Genomic DNA, 17,759 nt, shown 5'->3' with positions numbered 1-17,759 from the left:
TATATATATATATATATATATATATATATACACACACACACACACACAGAGAGAGAATACACAAAGTCAATTCAAGCAGTAAAAAAGTGGCCTCATGTAATTGATTTTGGCGACTGCTTTAGAAGGCACATAAGGTTAATCACAATACAGAGGACATTAGGGCTCCAAGAGGGTGATATTGTTACGGTGTTAGCATTTTATTAGAGGCTGCAGGAAGCGGTTAACTTATTTGGCTTCAGCAAATATGAAATTTTAGTCAGGAAGTTAAGGATGTTACTCGTTAAAGGTTGGGTGAGGTGAAGGGAACTGTTAGGAAAAGGTTGGGGTCAGGTTATGGTTAATAAAGCAGGTTTGTAGAGATCGCATATGGGCCTACTTACAACCTGACAAAATGGGATGGAGATAGAGAGGAGAAACTGAACAGGTTAAATGATTAAACGTTAAAGGTACTTCAGTTTAAAGCCAGTCGTGATAAATAGATATGTTATTGATCAATGACATCTCTTCTGACTTTCAATAAAAAATGATCAAGTAGGGATTAAAAAAACAAAACAAAACAAAGATCTGACCAGACAGATGGGCCTACAATAACAAATCCACCTGTATTACAGCCATACAAGTTAATGGCCATAAGCCTTCCCCTTTCTAAGCTTTGATCATCTTAATTGACAATGACCTAAATACACCTCAACAAGCGACTGGTATCAGCCGTGGCACTATTTACTCCACTGATCACCCCAGATGTTTCGCTAAATAGCCATCTACATATATTAGAAATATAATTCAAGGCTGTAGTCCAGGTGCTGGCCTGAGATGTTGTCCATCTGTATACAAGGAAGACAGATTGTCCCATTGGTCAATTTTGTCTGACTTGAGTTGACTGTTCATAGGGTGTCTGGTTAACCACCTCATCTCCCTCAGATGTTCTGGATATTAAGATACCAGCAAATATTAATGATCTTGCATATTTCAGAGATTTATCCCAGCATGATTGAATTTACAACAAGGGCTTTTGGGACAGTGATCTTCCACTTTAGAGAACATTAAGTAATTGTGGCCTCCCCTACCATTGAGACATTCAACCTGATAAGGGCAGTGAGAGCATGATGTTTGCAGGCGAAGTACACTGCGAGAAATGACAAGCCCCCTCCATAACACTGGAACTCCTTGGGGGAACCACAAAAAATGATCACTGCCCTGGCAACGCAATGTGGTCGAGAACATCAGACAGCTTTTGTGGAGGGCATCAATCCGGCTCTGTACTTTTAAATTTTCTTTTGTTTTGTTTTGTTGTTGCTGTTGTTTTCTGTGACTTTCTAAATTGTATTTCAAAACCAAGTAGTGAGGATGTCATTAATTTACTCCAGCAGGAGGCTGAGTATGTTTGCCAACCAGAATTCTGGTCTCCCAACATATCCCCTACCTCGATTGTCTTCCCCTGAACACTATTTTTACCATGACAAATTGAAATCAAGGATTTAACCAGCAAGGCTTTAGGTTTTGCCTGCAGCTAACAAGTAAACAGATAAACTGCAATAGAGGCTGTTTTGAAAAGCATTGTTCACAATGTCATATAAAAAGTAGAGCACTGCTATTAGTAAACTCGTTATTAGGATAAAGTCAAAAACCGTCCTCTTGATAGGACTCATGATTTTCCAAACCTTATCAGTACTTTCAACTGCTCAACATTCTCAAACCTTTTTGGCCAGTACTGTTGAGAAAAATGAGTTTCCACTATATGAATGTGTGAGCACAAAAAGTGGGGACTAAATTTATCCCTCCAGAATACAAAAATCACAACTTGTGTATCCACATGTAATATGGCTAGTGTCTTGCAACAACAAGGTAGAGGATTTGGTAAGTCTAAAATTTGGACCATGTGATCAGCAAAAGTAAATCAGCCACAGCCTTTCTATAGGTTAACCTTGTTAAAGAAACTTATACAGTAGTTAAATTATGTCACTTTCCTTAAGATGGAATACTATATTCGATTTAACAGGAAAATCAAAAATTCCTTCAAAAACTTTAACATAATGGTATTGCTTGAAGTTGGTGGTGGTAGGAATAACTAAACAAGTGGAGGAAAAGGGGTAAGGAACAGGTGGGAGCAAGGGACGCATGCATATTGGACAAGAATTTAAATATGCCATCTGCTTGAAGGAGAGTGGATGAGCTTACTTGACTCAGATGAACACTTACCAAAGGTTTCTGAAAATCACAAAGCAAGATGAAAGTATATAGAAGAAAGAGGAAGAACAACATAGGTGATTTTAGGGTGAGGTTCCAGGTAACTGCCACTTAAGAATAATTTTAAAGTGCAGAAGTTTTATCTTGGGTAGTGTCGTAATTTCCAAATATTTTTGTTACTAAGTATTATAATTTAAAAGGTCCCAAAGTGATTATTAACAAATTAAGTATATTTTTTTCTGTATTCTACAATTGTGATCAGTACTAATTGATGTGTCTGTTGGAAGGCATTTTAAGTTTTAAGTTAAATGTAAGAGGACTTTTTATCTTTAGTTACCACATACTTTGGTCTTAAATTGAATGTGTAGAACAACCTGCAGTCTGCATTGTGACATGTCTTAGTTTCACACACAATTATAGACAAAGCACACAGAGGAAAAAAAAAATCCTTCAATTAGACAAGACATACAAATGCTATTGAAGGAGAATCACAAGAATGGTGATAGAGAAGTTACATCAGATAGCAGACAGCAACACTGACAGTGGTTTAAACACGGAGAGAAGTGTTGACAATTAAGCCAAGTAAACAAGCATTGATATTTATCATTTTAAAGTTTTTCTTAAAAAACACAAATAGTGTAACTGTATGAATAGTATGTTACTATATGTAAATATGTTTTCATCCATGTGTAGCCATACAATTACTCAATTCAAAACAATATATCCGCATGACATTAGTAACCCAGTCAATGAAATTATGTAGAACTAAATGAATTCATAATAAAATATAATTCCTTTGTAAAATATATTGTAATCTATTAATTCAATGGTTGTACTCACCAAGACTTGCAATAACTTCTCAAAGGTTATGGTTAGAGCTAATGAGCACACATCCCTACACACAGCACAATTTGAAATCATAAAAACTTACTTATTACTACTTAAAGAGAAATGTTTCATAGGGTAACTAATTGTAGTCAATAGAATTGATTGCACTAATGCTAAATAGTGGTGAGAAACAATGACTATATCAAGAACTTCAATTTACTGATGTCGTTAGAAGCCTAAATATTGTAAGAGCAGATGGTGTGGACAGAAAAAAAAGTGTACACAAATTTTGTAACTCCTTTTTCATGAGACTATGTGTTCTCAGACTTAAGTCGGAGCACTCGATTGCAAGTTCCCTCTCTGAAGCTACATAACACCCTGATACATCAATCGATTCACCTGACTTCTAAAAACAAACAAAAAAACAAAGACAAACAAACAGAATATTCTTACTACATTTCTCTGCATCACCCAGGCTCCTGTTCACACATACAGAAACGCTACATAGAAATTTAGGTGTAAAAATGGAAAGTAAAAGTGCATCAACATTTAAAATATGTGAACTATCCTAAATTAAAACCGTGTTTAGGAGCTGTCAATTGATTTTACATGGCTTGGCATAAATAATGAGATGAACAATCAATTATTTTGAGTCTACTCCACATGAGAGCCAAAAATGGAACACGGACTCAATTGCAAGACGATTTAGTAACGTCCACCCTGATTTACATTTGCAGTAACAGATCACATAAGAGTAATTGGATTTTTCCAATGATGACAAATCATTGACCTAAAATATCTACTCCTGGTCGCCCACGGCCACTTCAGAGTTTGCACTTAATTAGACTTTGCTTTAGTGGGCCTCTCAGTGGGGTTTAATCAATGGGAACAAGATGCAAACATATCCACCACTGAGTTGTCCCAGTACAACTTTAATGTGGCTTTCACTGACTATGACATCCTGTACTTCTGAGGTGGTACTAATTATTTGACCTCATTCATTCTTTAATAGACTGAGCTTTCAATACATTCTGTATACTGTATAATGAGCCATGCTTATAAAGTCTGTTTCATACATTACAGGCATCACCAAAAGTATTTTCTTAACCATAAGACAACATTTCAGTCTATTGTTAAACCAACTTTGGAAGTTAAAAAAAAAAAAAAAAAAAAGTTATGTTGGCAGTAGGAGAACTAATATTAACATTCATAGCCTTTCCTTACCTGAGCGTAGCTGTTTGATTCGCCCATTACTTGCACTAGGGTCAATGGGCAGGAAGTCTTTATACCAGGTGATTTCTGGGTCAGGATTACCACTGGCTGCACAGAGCATCGTTGCTGTCCGAGTGCGCTCCACTACTTTCAATTGAGGGCCCATGTCAATGTGAGGGAAGCCAGGAGGAAGTAGGTCCTCTGTACAATGAAGAGGGACATCATGATCATCATCATCATCATCATCATCACAGATACACACAGAAAGCATTGCAGCAAGTTTTATTTTAAATACAGTTACATTTTACAATTTCTAGTGTTAAAAAGGACACTACAAGATGTATTTGAAAGACACAGTGACATTTTGAACTAAAAGAAAACTACATACAGTAAGTATACAATTTATGGTGAGAATCATAGAGATAAATAAAGTCAAACTGGAGCCTAACCCAGATTACTTCGGCCGAAAGGCCCACAAATGGTTGCTTGTCAGTCACAGAGCACACTATGTAACTATACACCGTAAGCCATTTCAGTCCGACCTTTGCAAAAATACATTCTTAGATATAGTAAGGGAGATTTTGTTTTGTCAGAAAATTAGCTAACATAAGCTCTAAGTTTTGGATACCCTATCCAATACTCTCGGGGAAACATTGTCACCTTTGTGATACTGAGAATAGCTACATCCTGTGAAAACCTTTGTAAATGTCAACACGAGATCTGACAAGGACACAATGTAACGCACGAAAAAAAGCCATGCAAAACAGTGATTACTGAATCAAATGACAGTTATATGAAAGGTCAATGAAAAATATTTTAAAATACTTGCATTCAATATCTCAGTGTTCATTCTGACATAAAAGGTGAAAGACTTGTGTTCATGGGTAAGATCTCACACTTACCTCATTCATCACATACAAGAGTTATGGCACTCAGCAGGTTTATTTTCAATCTTTATCCCTCCAGCTGATAATCATGCATGATTGGGCAATTACTTCACTATTAACGGATGAGAGAGTGTAGTATTCTCCATGAAAACTACAAGGTCTGAATGACTACAGGCCTGTCACCCTGACATCTGTGGTCATGAAGTCCTTTGAACGTCTTGTGGTGGACCACCTCAAGAGCGTCACAGGTCCCCTGCTTGACCCCCTGCAGTTTCCCTACCGAACAAACAGGTCTGCGGATGATGCAGTCAACATGGGATTGCACTTCATCCTAGATCACCTCGACAGTGCAGGGACCTACGCGAGGATCCTGTTCGTGGACTTCAGGTCAGCGTTCCCTCCACATCCCGGTCACCGGCTCCTTCCCTCAGGTCGGCGCTACCGATCAATGCAAACTAGAACTAGCAGACATTCCAACAGCTTCTTCCCTCTTGCAATCAACGTCTTAAACAGCTAACTTACAATTCCATTGCAACATGCTGCCAATTTCTTTTGTCTGAGTTTGTTGTCACATTTTTGTCGGGCCAATTATATACTACTCGTGCACTCACTGTAGTAGTCTCGCCACGCTGCACTATTTGCATATCTGTTGTTGACCAATACTGGCCACTCATGCCAGAGTAGCACCTGCCCCATTTGCACACTGATTGAGGAGTATCTGCAACATTTGCACAATCAACAATTTCCCAGATTATCGCACTAGTCGTCACTTTAAACTGCATACACTCCTTGAAGTCTCGGCGCCCTTTGCACAATGGTCATTGCACCGGACTATTGCGAGATTAGTCATTCGAACTGTTCTAAGTGCTAGAGGACTCTGCATCTTTTTGGCACAATTGTCAAAAAAAAAAAAATGTAATTAAGAAATTTTACCAGCATTACCAGATAACTAGCAACCCTTTATTGCTCAGTGACTGTTTTTCTCAATGTCTTTATGTCTCAAAAGTGTTCTCTGTCAATTGACTGTCTGTTGTCGTACTAAAGCAGCTCCAACTACCGTAGACAAATTCCTTGTGTGTTTTTTGGACATACTTGGCAAATAAAGATGATTCTGATTCTGATGGTCATTGTCCTCCTTTTGCTGGCACGCTGGGAAAATTAGTCCCATGGGTCAAAACGCCTGACCTCCTGGAGCCAAAGTAGTGACTCATTCTTATATTATTAGACCTGCGGGGGTAAGTGCCCAGAGCTGCAATATGCATCAGAAGCTCAAGGCCACATCACAGCTCCGAGAATGACTGACTAAGATGCTGGCCAGTGACACATAGGTCACTGCTCATTTACAGAGCCAGTGACCTCATGTGACATTGTAGACATCATGGTAGCTTCGGCACCCAGAAAGCACTATATTCGAGGGAAATGAGGACAGTAAGTTGGGTCAGAGGTGTAAAATGACATAAACCATGGTGCAAGTGGCAAATCCCCGTCAGCCCCTGTGGGGACCCCAGTTCAAGCCTGGCTCAGACCATCCACACCAACATCAGTGGCCCATCAGCACACTCGCAGCCGACTGAGGTACACTCTGAAGCGGCCAGGCGAGCGTGATGCACCAGCCGCTTTCTGGTCCTCCTCCAGGCTCCCGTGTGTGCAAAATGCAAACACTCTTGAGGTGTGCGCTGAGTGGGTAAATGACGACGTCACTGCGGATTTACGTCAAGACAAAGCATGCGCAGATAGAATGCAGTCTGACAAATTACAAGTTGCTGTTTACATGACAAAAAAATTACTTCTGATCAGTTTGCAGAAAAGAATATTCTACGGCTGTGAAACCGAAAGAAATTCTATTCGGCTTCAGACTGTTTGTTCTGATTGAGGTGTTTATATGGAGCATTTCAATCGGTTTGGGGTTTTAACCCGATTCTAATCAGAATATTATGCTCAATGTAAACCAGGCTTGTCAAGCTGCTTTTCCACACCCCAGTTCTGGCTAGGTTCCATTCATTTCAGTTTGGGGTAGTTGATTTTCCCTTCTAAAGCACCACCTTAGTGGTCGCATGAAACTCATTGAACGCATCAGTCGGAACGAGACATGCTAACAAACAACGACAAAGGAGGAGAATGAGGGTCTCCAATATTTACTTTTGGCATGTGACTGCTGGCCAGGCAAAGCTGATAAATATTATTTGAGAAGAATCAGAGAGCAGAAAGAAAATGGACTATTGCAGCTAAGTAAACATGAGTAGAATACTACAGCTCCCAGAGTGAAGGTACACCAACATGCTAAGCTAATGTTAGAACGTGTGTTTATTTCATTGTCAATTCTTAGATATTACCATAACGTGGCTGAGACAAATCTGTTCCACCAAAGAGTGATCAGCAGCGGTTTATGTTGCTCATAGGTATTGGCTCTGAACGTTCGAAACTATAAGTGACAATATTAGTAATACCTTCTATCACCTACTTTTGCTTGCGTCAATTGCGAGTAAAGCTTGCTGAGCCAAGGTAGCCGTGTGTGCTGTATAGGGCTGCCACGATTAATCAATTAGCCACGACGTTGACGATCAATATCGTCGACAAATGTTGTTTATTTTTATTTTTAAGCTTTGTTTTTCTGTCAAAAGTGCCTGAATCCTCTCAATGCTCACAGCGCTGCCTGTTGTCTGCCTGTGGCGTGATGCACATGCACAGTAGTGGTCTTACGGGTCAGCAGTGCCGTATGTGCGTTAGGAACAGCACACGGAAGTTGAAGTATTTAAGCCCAAATACCGAAGAGGAATGCGATGCAAAACCTGGGAGACTGAACGTGCCTTTCGTGGCAGCACGAGAGTGATACACAGGCATCTAAAAAGGAAGTACGTTGTGGCTGATTCAATTTGTGACGAAGAGGCACTGTCATTTTGGTAAGCTGTTAGCTTGGCTGGTTAGTTGCTAATATTAGCATCAATGGCTGTGCGCTAATTGCGCAACGCTGTAAACGTTAACATTAGTTTAAGACTAATGATGGCAATGTCTCTAGCCTTAGCACACAGGTTATGTGTTTGATATAACATTATAATCCCATATATAAATAGGAGATCGACACACGATAGTAGGCTGGCTGAGCGACCTGCCTACGGTGCGGCCATGTTAGCAAGGGGAACGTTTCTATCAAAGGCAACGCATGTACATTAAAAATGAATCAGAACTTGCTCATTTCTCCATCGAATTTCATGTTTACGTTTTTGTTAATGTCAAAGCATGTGCTATTAATACAGAACATTTGACAAAAGTGTTGCCTATGAAAGGTTATTCCCAATTCCCTTGTTGTGATCAACAGTCAACTATCTAAACTTAACTAAACAGTTAAAAATGTTAAATGGCAGAGTAGCGCATTTATTTTATTTTGCACTATCATATAGTATATAACCATGTCAGGAATGCTGGTAAAAGCTGCAAAGTTTATTTTATGTTAAATACACTATATAATCGGTGACTAATCGACTATCAAAATTATCGTTTGTTGCAGTCGTAGTATAGTGTAAGAGAGCACGTACTGTAAAAGTTCATGTTAATGTTGGTTAATTTTGTGTCATTTCAAATTAAATGGCTTTGAACAGACTAACGATTGAGCCAATCAATAAATGTGAACATATATACAAAAGGAGCACACAAAAAATTCACTGACTGACTGGAGCAGAAAGTTATAATATATTCACTTGCTCAATTCAAAAGTTAAGGACATTTGGGAAAAAAGAAGGCAGAGTCTCACAATGACGTCAGATCTGGTTACCTTCAACTCCAGCTGGCATCAGCAGAGCATGATGAATATTTCACTGTTGGTTCGAAAATATACAGGCATTTACACCGTTTTAGGCTCTCGTGCGGTATCCTCTCCATTGATTATTAATGATCACTGCTGTATAATCTTTTTATATCGAGTCGCCCTGAAGCTTAGAAAGCAATTGCAAACTACATTTGGCTACAGAAACGTCAGGACAAGAGAGTGCAATATGTTCTCACAAAATCCCTCTTCTGTATGTCATCAATGATCTATGTTAATCTATGTGCGGCACTTTCATTCCCTTCTAGCAAGGTCTGTCTGTTGGAGAAGGATTATTGCGTCGGTCTGGGCTTTTCCTTGTGTCTACCATTTGATATACTGGATGCTTATGAGGCCTATCTGGTCTTTGTTTGCCTTAAACCAACCTACATGATATGAAAACTGTAAATCAGAGTAGAGACAACCCGTAGTTAAACTGTTGAAAACAGCCACCGAAGTAGTGGCTTTGACACTAATAAAATTAGGAAAATTACAGAAGGTTTTAGTTGTAGCTCTGGAAAAGAAAGGTGAGAAAGCAAGTCTCCCAAAACAGCAGTAAAATTATTCCATCTTTACAGCTGCACCGACCTGATGCACTTCGGGCAGCTTTTCCTGCATGCTGGTTGTTACATCCCCAGGAATAGAGTCAGATAGCATCTTTCCTCTCACACTTACAGGCTCTGTCGATAAAGGCAGCTATGCAAAAATAAACAGATCACTCATCGATGGAGTGTGCTACTTCTGGGTTATTCAGCCTGACTGTGAAGGGAAGAAGGAAGCCAATGATATAGGGTGAGCTTACCCTAGCAATTCCCAAAGGCCCGCTCCAGCGTAACAGTCTCACGATTGAATTTCTTTTCTGATGTGTACTTTTTGTGATGACGAATCTTTACAGGCCAAATAGAATCAATGGAAGTGCACTATCCATCAATGACAAGGCATTGTTTATTTTCCCAGGAGCAGCCTTTACCACTTAGGCCAATAATCATTAGACTTCAGCTCGGGGGAGTGTCCACCTGCTGAGCTTATACATTCAATTATGCAACATGTTTTTGAAACACATTCCAGTTGTTTCTTCTGCAAAAGGCCCTTTTAATAATGAATTAAGCAGAGGCATGCATTCTGAATCCCTTACGAGTGTAAATGTAGTTAAGTATACTGGCAGATGATACATGTCAAGTTCAAGCAACAGCTCTCCAATTCTCCTAACTTCACTTGCCTTTAGGTTTATTTCACTGTCTATAATTTTGCTTTACCATTTAATATCATTCCACAAGAGACAGGTGCAAAGCCTTTAATCAGCCTCTGGATAGTTGAGCCAGTGCTGATAATCTGCATTCATGCCTGCTGTTGCATTCAGTTTGTGGCCTGCTTAAAAGGTCTGTCCTTTACACTCAGTTAACTTTCCTGACTAATCCTCTTCCCTGTGGTTCGCTGGTAGCAAAAAAAAAAAAAAAAAAAGTAATGGTTGCGCAAAAGTCATATAGGGCCAAGCCCCACAAAAAATATGTAAGGCTTAGTATTTTTCTTCATTTTTATCTGCAACCTATAGCTCAGGGATTTCTTTGTCTTTTGTGTACCAAATAAGGTCAAGAATTCACATTGTCTGAACTATCTATTTAGTTATCCAGCTATCTTTAAACATATGTAAATGAATTCATCAGGTGTCAACAACCATGCCTTTAACTCTGAGTTAGCCATGATATCATAGGATGGAGGGAGCAAAACTTGATTTGTGGCCACTGCAGAAAATGCTATGAGGAGAATCACCATCCCCCACACCTATTACTCATTATTTTTTTCACTTACTGAAATGATTTAATTCCATCAGAGGCATAATCAGGTTAACTGATTACCCAGTGCCACAACATGGAGACAGGCTTTGAGCAGATATGAGCATTAATATTGCAAAGGGACGGACGGCTGTGAGATTGACAGAGTGCAAGTCAGAGAGAGATTTTGGCAGCTTTTAGAAATTGCTTTGACAGTTATTTTGTGATATGGCTCGAGCAAAAAATGTATATTTTACAATATTTGTACACACAGATCAAAGCATTTTGTATTGCAGTCCCCTGATTCTCTATTGGTATCCCTGTTGAATTGCTTGCGAGATATACAAAATATAACAAGGGAACAGAGGCACAAAGAGATCTCAGGGACATAGAAAGAATAGTAACACAGGGGAAATCTAATCATAGCGACTCTGGCCCCATCACAGCTCACCCTCTCCAGATACCCATCTCAGCTGAATTATAGTTGTTATACAGCCAACCCTCCACCTTTCCCCACTTTGCACCATTATGAGAGGGATATGTTGCATTGGCATTCTTGACATCAAATGGTATCATTTACTGTACATCCAGGTATTCCCAAAAAATATGCAATACTCTCACACGATGGACGGATCACAGAGTTACACGGTAAACTATTGGTCTGGCAAACATTTTACAATGTTACATCAGCTTTGTTGATCTCTGTGCATTTGGATTGTCTTCACAAAGCTGTTTTGTAAATATTGAACTACAAAGATAAACTACTGAGCAAAATCATTGCAATGTCAACATGGTTGTAAATTGATAAATGGGTGAGAGTGAAATGGGGAAAAAAAACAGCTTATTGGCAAATTTCAAACACCTTCTGCACCACCTCCAATTGTGAAGACAGCATAGACAAGGTCAGGTTAATCACCTGCGAGCCACAAAGATATACATAGGACATGCAAGTCCTCAAGGGTTGGGAAGGTGGTGATAGGAACAAATCGCGGCCTCCAACACAAGTAACAACCAACGGCCGAAGTTTTGTCATATATCATAGCCCAAGTATTAAAAAGAAAATTATGAAAAATAAGCTTTTAAGCCTAAAGGTGAGTAGGCTGAGTACATGGCACATCATTCCCTGTCCACAACAAGAAACTTATGGGAACTATTAAAATGAACAGGGTTTCAAAATGTCCATTGCCTGCTAACTTAAAGGTCCCATTCCATTCATTCATTCGTTCGTTCGTTCGTTTTCCGTACACCTTATCCTCACTAGGGTCGCGGGCGTGCTGGAGCCTATCTCAGCTATCTTCTGGCGAGAGGCGGAGTACACCCTGAACTGGTCGCCAACGAATCACAGGGCACATATAAACAATCATTCACACCTACGGGCAATTTAGAGTCTTCAATTAACCTATCATGCATGTTTGGGGATGTGGGAGGAAACCGGAGTATCCGGAGAAAACCGACGCAGGCAAAGGGAGAACATGCAAACTCCACATAGGTGAGGCCGGATTTGAACCCGGGTTCTTAAAACTGTGAGGCAGATGTGCTAACCAGTCGCCCACCGTGCCGCCGGTCCCCTTCCATATTTTTTTAAAAATAATCTTTTATCAGGTTGGCAAGATCATTTGGGTTGAAAATGCCAAGAATGTCCTTTCAAGCTATTCTAGTTGGCCTTTTACACCTGGCAGTTGAAACGGCCAGATGTCTTATTAATATGCAACCTGTAAATACGCTTTGCTCTTATTGGATCGCTCATCTTCTCAATTTACAGCTTTGTTGTGACTGGTCTTTGGTGATATCACGGCGTTTGTGGGGGCCAAGCGATCAAAGTGACATCGCATTTGGATCTTTCGTCTTACTACAATCTATTAACCATACATTTTCAGTACCGCTTATCCTCACTTGGGTCGTGGGCGTGCTGGAGCCTATTCCAGCTGACTCTGGGCGAGAGGCAGGGTACACCCTGAACTGGTCGCCACTGGATGTGGGATGAAACCGGAGTACCCGGACAAAACGCACGCAGGCGAGGCTGGATTTGTACCCGAGTCCTCAAAACTGTAAGGCAGATGTGCTAACCAATCGTTCCTTCATCCCCATTGAATTCATCACAATTCAAGTAAAAGAGAGGAAGATATTTTTAGAAGCGGGTCCCATTCAGGCAGTTCAACGTACCCGGCTAGTGGCATTTATTTGTTGCGCACATTTTGGCGACAATGATCAACTATTTAATCTACTGTTACATTCAACATTATAAATATACTGTAGTTAAGAATTGTAAACCACTTGCTTTTATATACCTGTACTGTATTTGCATTGCTTGATGGCGTGATGGCAAGCTTGCTCGCTCCAAACCCGGAAATGCACTTTCTGCAGTGTGTGAAATCTTATTTTACGAAGTCATCCTCCACGAAATGTGCCCGAACACGGTACAATTCTGGCTCCGAAATGCTTTGGAATTTCTCCCAAAAGCCATGAATTCCTCAACTCGTTTGAGTTTGGCAGGTGACGTAAAGTTGAAGCTTCGCACAGGACCCAGCCACGTTGTCACTCAGCCATTTTTCCTAAATAGGCGTGTAGCAAACACCAAGTGGGCAGGTATGTGAATATTGATTGACGAACCTACTTTATGATGACAGCATTTTCAAATCCACCCGTTTTCCAACTTGTTCGGTGTTCAAAGGCCATTCATTCATTCATTGCGTTCAATCGACTGCATAGATGTCAAACTTCAAACTGTCAAACAAATCAGAGCACAGACTCTTTTTGGTATGTCATGGGTGTCATGGTTTATTTTAATGGAAGGAGACCATTAAGTCACAGTATAGTGATAGATTCCATGAATCACATGTCGAATATATATTTAGAACATAATTTTCAAAAAGCTTAGGAGGACTCGATAGATGCAAAATACTTGCAAGACAAATATTATATCATATGAAACATACTGTTTCAATTAGATATGGTATTAGCGCATCTTGTATGATGCATGCATGTATCTTGGTAGTGTTAGTTCCTCCAACAGGCTTGGGGTAAATGTCTGCCATTGGAAATAACTAGTGGAAAAAATAGAAGCAAAATGGGTTGAATGTTTAAATGGGTGGAATTTTATGAATTATGTGTCATGTGTGTATGATGTAGGAACAAAGAAAACTCAAATCACAACCAATCTATTTGTAGAAGGTAATGACTATGTAAAAAACAGAAAACAGGAGATTATTATTTTTTTTTTTAAGGTCTTTCTGGCTCTCTTTATCTATCCTGTCAGGCTCCTGAGGCAACTAGGCCAAGACAGGCACACTCCAGGAGGGACAGGAGACGAGGCCGGGGTCATTACAGGAAGTGCTGCACCGTACAGAAACATCAACCAGTCAGGTCTGGTTTAGTGGTGGGTGGTTTGAGTGTGCGCTTCAGGAGGGCGGCAGTGAGTGAATCATGTGTCATCCCCCACCCAGTATGTGTGATTATGGTGCTCCACATGCCTTTTTCAAATGTAAACTTCTTCTGTTGTTTTATATTTTATAAGTGGAAGTTGAAAGAGTAATTAAAAACAGATACATGTAATTTCCCTAAAGCAAAACAGTGGTAGATTATAACATTCTGCTAGTATTGGACACATGTAAATGTACATTTTGTAACTGTAACATACAGTATGTTGTGGAAATCACAAGGAACATTTCCCTACAAAGTAACTTTTTGTGAGCTTAATTTAAAAAAGATTTAAAGTAACAGATATACAGTAGAATCTAAAATGTAAATGTGTAAAGACACAAACAAATGTCAAATTGATTTGTTGAAAAATGCATTCAAGATTTACGCTCACAAGGCTTTTATGTCCTAGCAGCTTGGGTTTTACCAACATCGTACTTTTTAAGTTTAAATGGTCCAAGGTTCTACTAAAAATTTGATTTTTCTCTTTCTTTCTGTTTCTTAAGTTTCTTGTGTAGACAGTGTTGTTAAAAGACACTGAAGAACAAAAACACATAAACACAGTAATTAACCGCAACTACTTGCCATTACAAAGTGTGTTTTAATACTCTCAGGTTATATTTGGGTTGATAATTTGAGAAATGGGAGTAATGTGTCCCTTCAGGTCACAGTAAATTATCTTCAGTGCAACACCAAGCAACTACAAACCTGTATTGCACTATTGATGTGAAACAGGTAACCACCCTTCATGGTCCGGCACTCGATCCCACGCTACCACCATCCCCTGTTTTGAGAGTGGAAACCACTAACTGCTAGCACAGCAGCAGCTGACATGTGTTACAGATGTATAAATGAGACGTAAATGCACGTGTCCACTGTTTTTGAAAAGATGCGTTTTCGGTGTTCACACAGGAATAATAATGCAAATATATTTAAGAACCTCCACTTCAGAGCCCCATGTTTGCATGCTAGTTTTTTCTAACTTCAAAATGTGATTTGCAACATTATTAGTTGGGCATGGGCCAACCCAATGGGCGATGTATCACTACTACAATAATATTCACAGTAAATTCATCCATAATCTATAAAAATTATACTGTGTACAAATGTAAGCATTTCCCAGTCAGAAAATGTACACACAAAGGCAAAATGGGTCAATAATTTAATTGACTGTGTCATTTCACATTTTTACACACAACTTAATTTCTGAGTTTATTTGTTCTACTTTCTTTGTATGTATGGATTACTTGGGTTCTTCCCAACATCTGGTGAAATTTTCAGGTCCATAGCACCTTTTGTCGTATATTTAGTGAGAAAAATGTTAAATACTTATTTCAGCTGCTGTCGATAATAAATAAATATATATATATATATATATATATATATATATATATATATAAAATCCATCCATTTTCAACACCGCTTATCCTGGTTAGGGTCGCGGGGCACTGGAGCCTATCCCAGCTGACTTCGGGCGAAAGGCGGAGTACACCCTGGACTGGTCGCCAGTCAGTCGCAGTATATGTATAATATGAAATTATATTGTAATAACATAATATAATATTTAATTATATTAAAATATATTTTAATTTGTTCAAAGTGATTGCTAATTATAAAGTATTTTCGTAATTAAGAAATACGATTCATAAAATGTGGAGTCAGAAAATTAGCACTGAAATTATACCAGACCTTGAGTTCAAACAGTTGTGCCCAGAGGTTCGACATCGCAATCTCTGTGGGGAACAACTTCAGTCACCTGGGCTGGTAGCTCATTTATATGTCGAAGAAAAAAAAGATAGATACCCAACCTCTTCTTTATGCATGAGATGGGCCACTCCAAAGGTCATCACTCGCACAGATTCTAATCATCAGAAACCACTTTCCACTTTCCAACTTTCCAATATCTTTGCTGAGGTGAGGTAAAAATATTAGATTTAGATTAGATTTCAACACATTATTGTGAACATGGGCCTAATAGCTACTTTTTCTACTAACACTCCTACTACTGCTAGTAATACAAATAATAATAATGATAATAATAATAATAATAATAATATTACTGACGGTGTAGTGGTACATTTGCCTGACTTCGCTGCAGGTAGCGTGGGTTCAGTTCCCACTCAGTGACGGTGTGAATGTGAGTGCGAGTGGGTGTCCGTGTCTACAGTATATGTGCCCTGTGACTGACTGTCGACCAGTTCAGGGTCTAATCTGCCTTTCGCCCGAAGTCGGCTGGGATAGGCCCCAGCACCCCGCGACCTTGAACAGGCTAAACCGTATTGAGAATGGATTGATGAATGGGTAATAATATCCATCCATTTTCCGTACCGTAGGTGTGCTGGAGCTGACTCTGGGCGAGAGCCGGTGTGCATCCTGAACTGGTCTGGTCGCCAGCCAATGGCAGGGCACATATAAACAAACAATCATTCGGATGCACATGCACACCTACGGGCAATTTAGAGTCTTCAAATAACCTACCTTGCATGTTTTTGGGATGTGAGCAAAAACCCGGAGTACACAGAGAAAATCCACGCAGGCACAGGGAGAACATGCAAACTCCACACAGGCGAGGCCGGATTTGAACTCCGGTCCTCAGAACTGTGAGGGAGGTGTGCTAACCAGTCATCCAGTGTTCCACCTAATAATAATAATAATAACGACAATTGTCATATAAAGGCACTGGGTATTCTTAGCAAAACAGCATGCAATGGATTTGCTGCAATATTGCCAGTATTCAGACAGTAGACATAGTACATACTTCTCAGAATTGTCAAAAGTATGTATCATTGAAAAATATTTGTATTAAAAAATGAATTGAAACTATGTTCAGTCATTCAAGGTGCCGACATGTTGAGTTGTTTACAACACTGCTGAAACACTAATTGGACGAAGGGGATATGTCGCGTTCTGCCAAAAAAACGCAGTACGCAATTTCAAATGGAATTGCAGTTTGCAGCACATTTTAAAGAGGTAGATATTGCAGCTCGACACAAAAAAAAACTGACATGACAGCTGTAGACTGGCATGGTAATATCATCTTTTTTTTTAATTTGACATTTATCACGTTAGGGAAAAGTGCTTTTCAAATGTAAATGTTTACTTTGCTTAGAGGAAAGAATAAGAATCCCCTTCCACAAAAGGGTTGCCAAAATAATCTAATCATTTAACAATAATCTTAAACCTATCTCAAAAATACTGTACCTCTCTTAGTTCAGTCCCCAGATAAATGATCCATTTATCTGGACTTTCCAGCCAATGACAAACCAATCAAATAACCTGTACTGCCTCTTCTACAACTCACTCTCTACCTCCTCTTCTCTTCGTCATTATCTTTTTTCCCCTGTTCCTTTCCCCCCCCCCCTCTACCACAGGGGCTTTTTATTGGCTCTGGCTAGATGTACGGGTCACCAGGGTTACTCTGCTTGAGCAGGAATTATATAAAATTGATGACGAAAGCTCAGAAGTCAGCCACCTTGTTTTAGGGTCTCCCTTCACTTATCTTGCTCTATTGGTACTGCCTTTTCATTCACTCCATCCTCTGCCTGTCTTCCTTCCACCCAGCTTATGTCTCCATTGTTAGCTTCCAATCACACATGACTACAGCATTACAGGTGCCATAAACTCTCATCTGCAGTATAAGTCATATAGCAAAGATAA

At 39.5% G+C, this 17,759-nt stretch overlaps 1 protein-coding gene across 11 annotated transcripts in view; it reads right to left on the bottom strand.

Annotated features, from left to right (window-relative positions):
* The window catches only part of ptprsa (protein tyrosine phosphatase receptor type Sa), a 295,610-nt gene that overhangs the window by 99,476 nt on the left and 178,375 nt on the right, over positions 1–17,759 (bottom strand). For all 11 annotated transcript variants that reach the window (XM_061778242.1, XM_061778230.1, XM_061778234.1 and 8 more), the window contains one exon: positions 4,240–4,428. In XM_061778242.1, coding sequence (XP_061634226.1) covers positions 4,240–4,428 — 189 coding nt within the window. The remainder of the gene's footprint in view (positions 1–4,239; positions 4,429–17,759) is intronic.

The sequence above is a fragment of the Phyllopteryx taeniolatus genome, chromosome 7 (genome assembly GCF_024500385.1).
Source record: "Phyllopteryx taeniolatus isolate TA_2022b chromosome 7, UOR_Ptae_1.2, whole genome shotgun sequence".
Classification (NCBI taxonomy): domain Eukaryota; kingdom Metazoa; phylum Chordata; class Actinopteri; order Syngnathiformes; family Syngnathidae; genus Phyllopteryx; species Phyllopteryx taeniolatus.
Note: the sequence above shows the minus strand (reverse complement) of the source record. Positions and strands in the feature narration are given on the sequence as shown.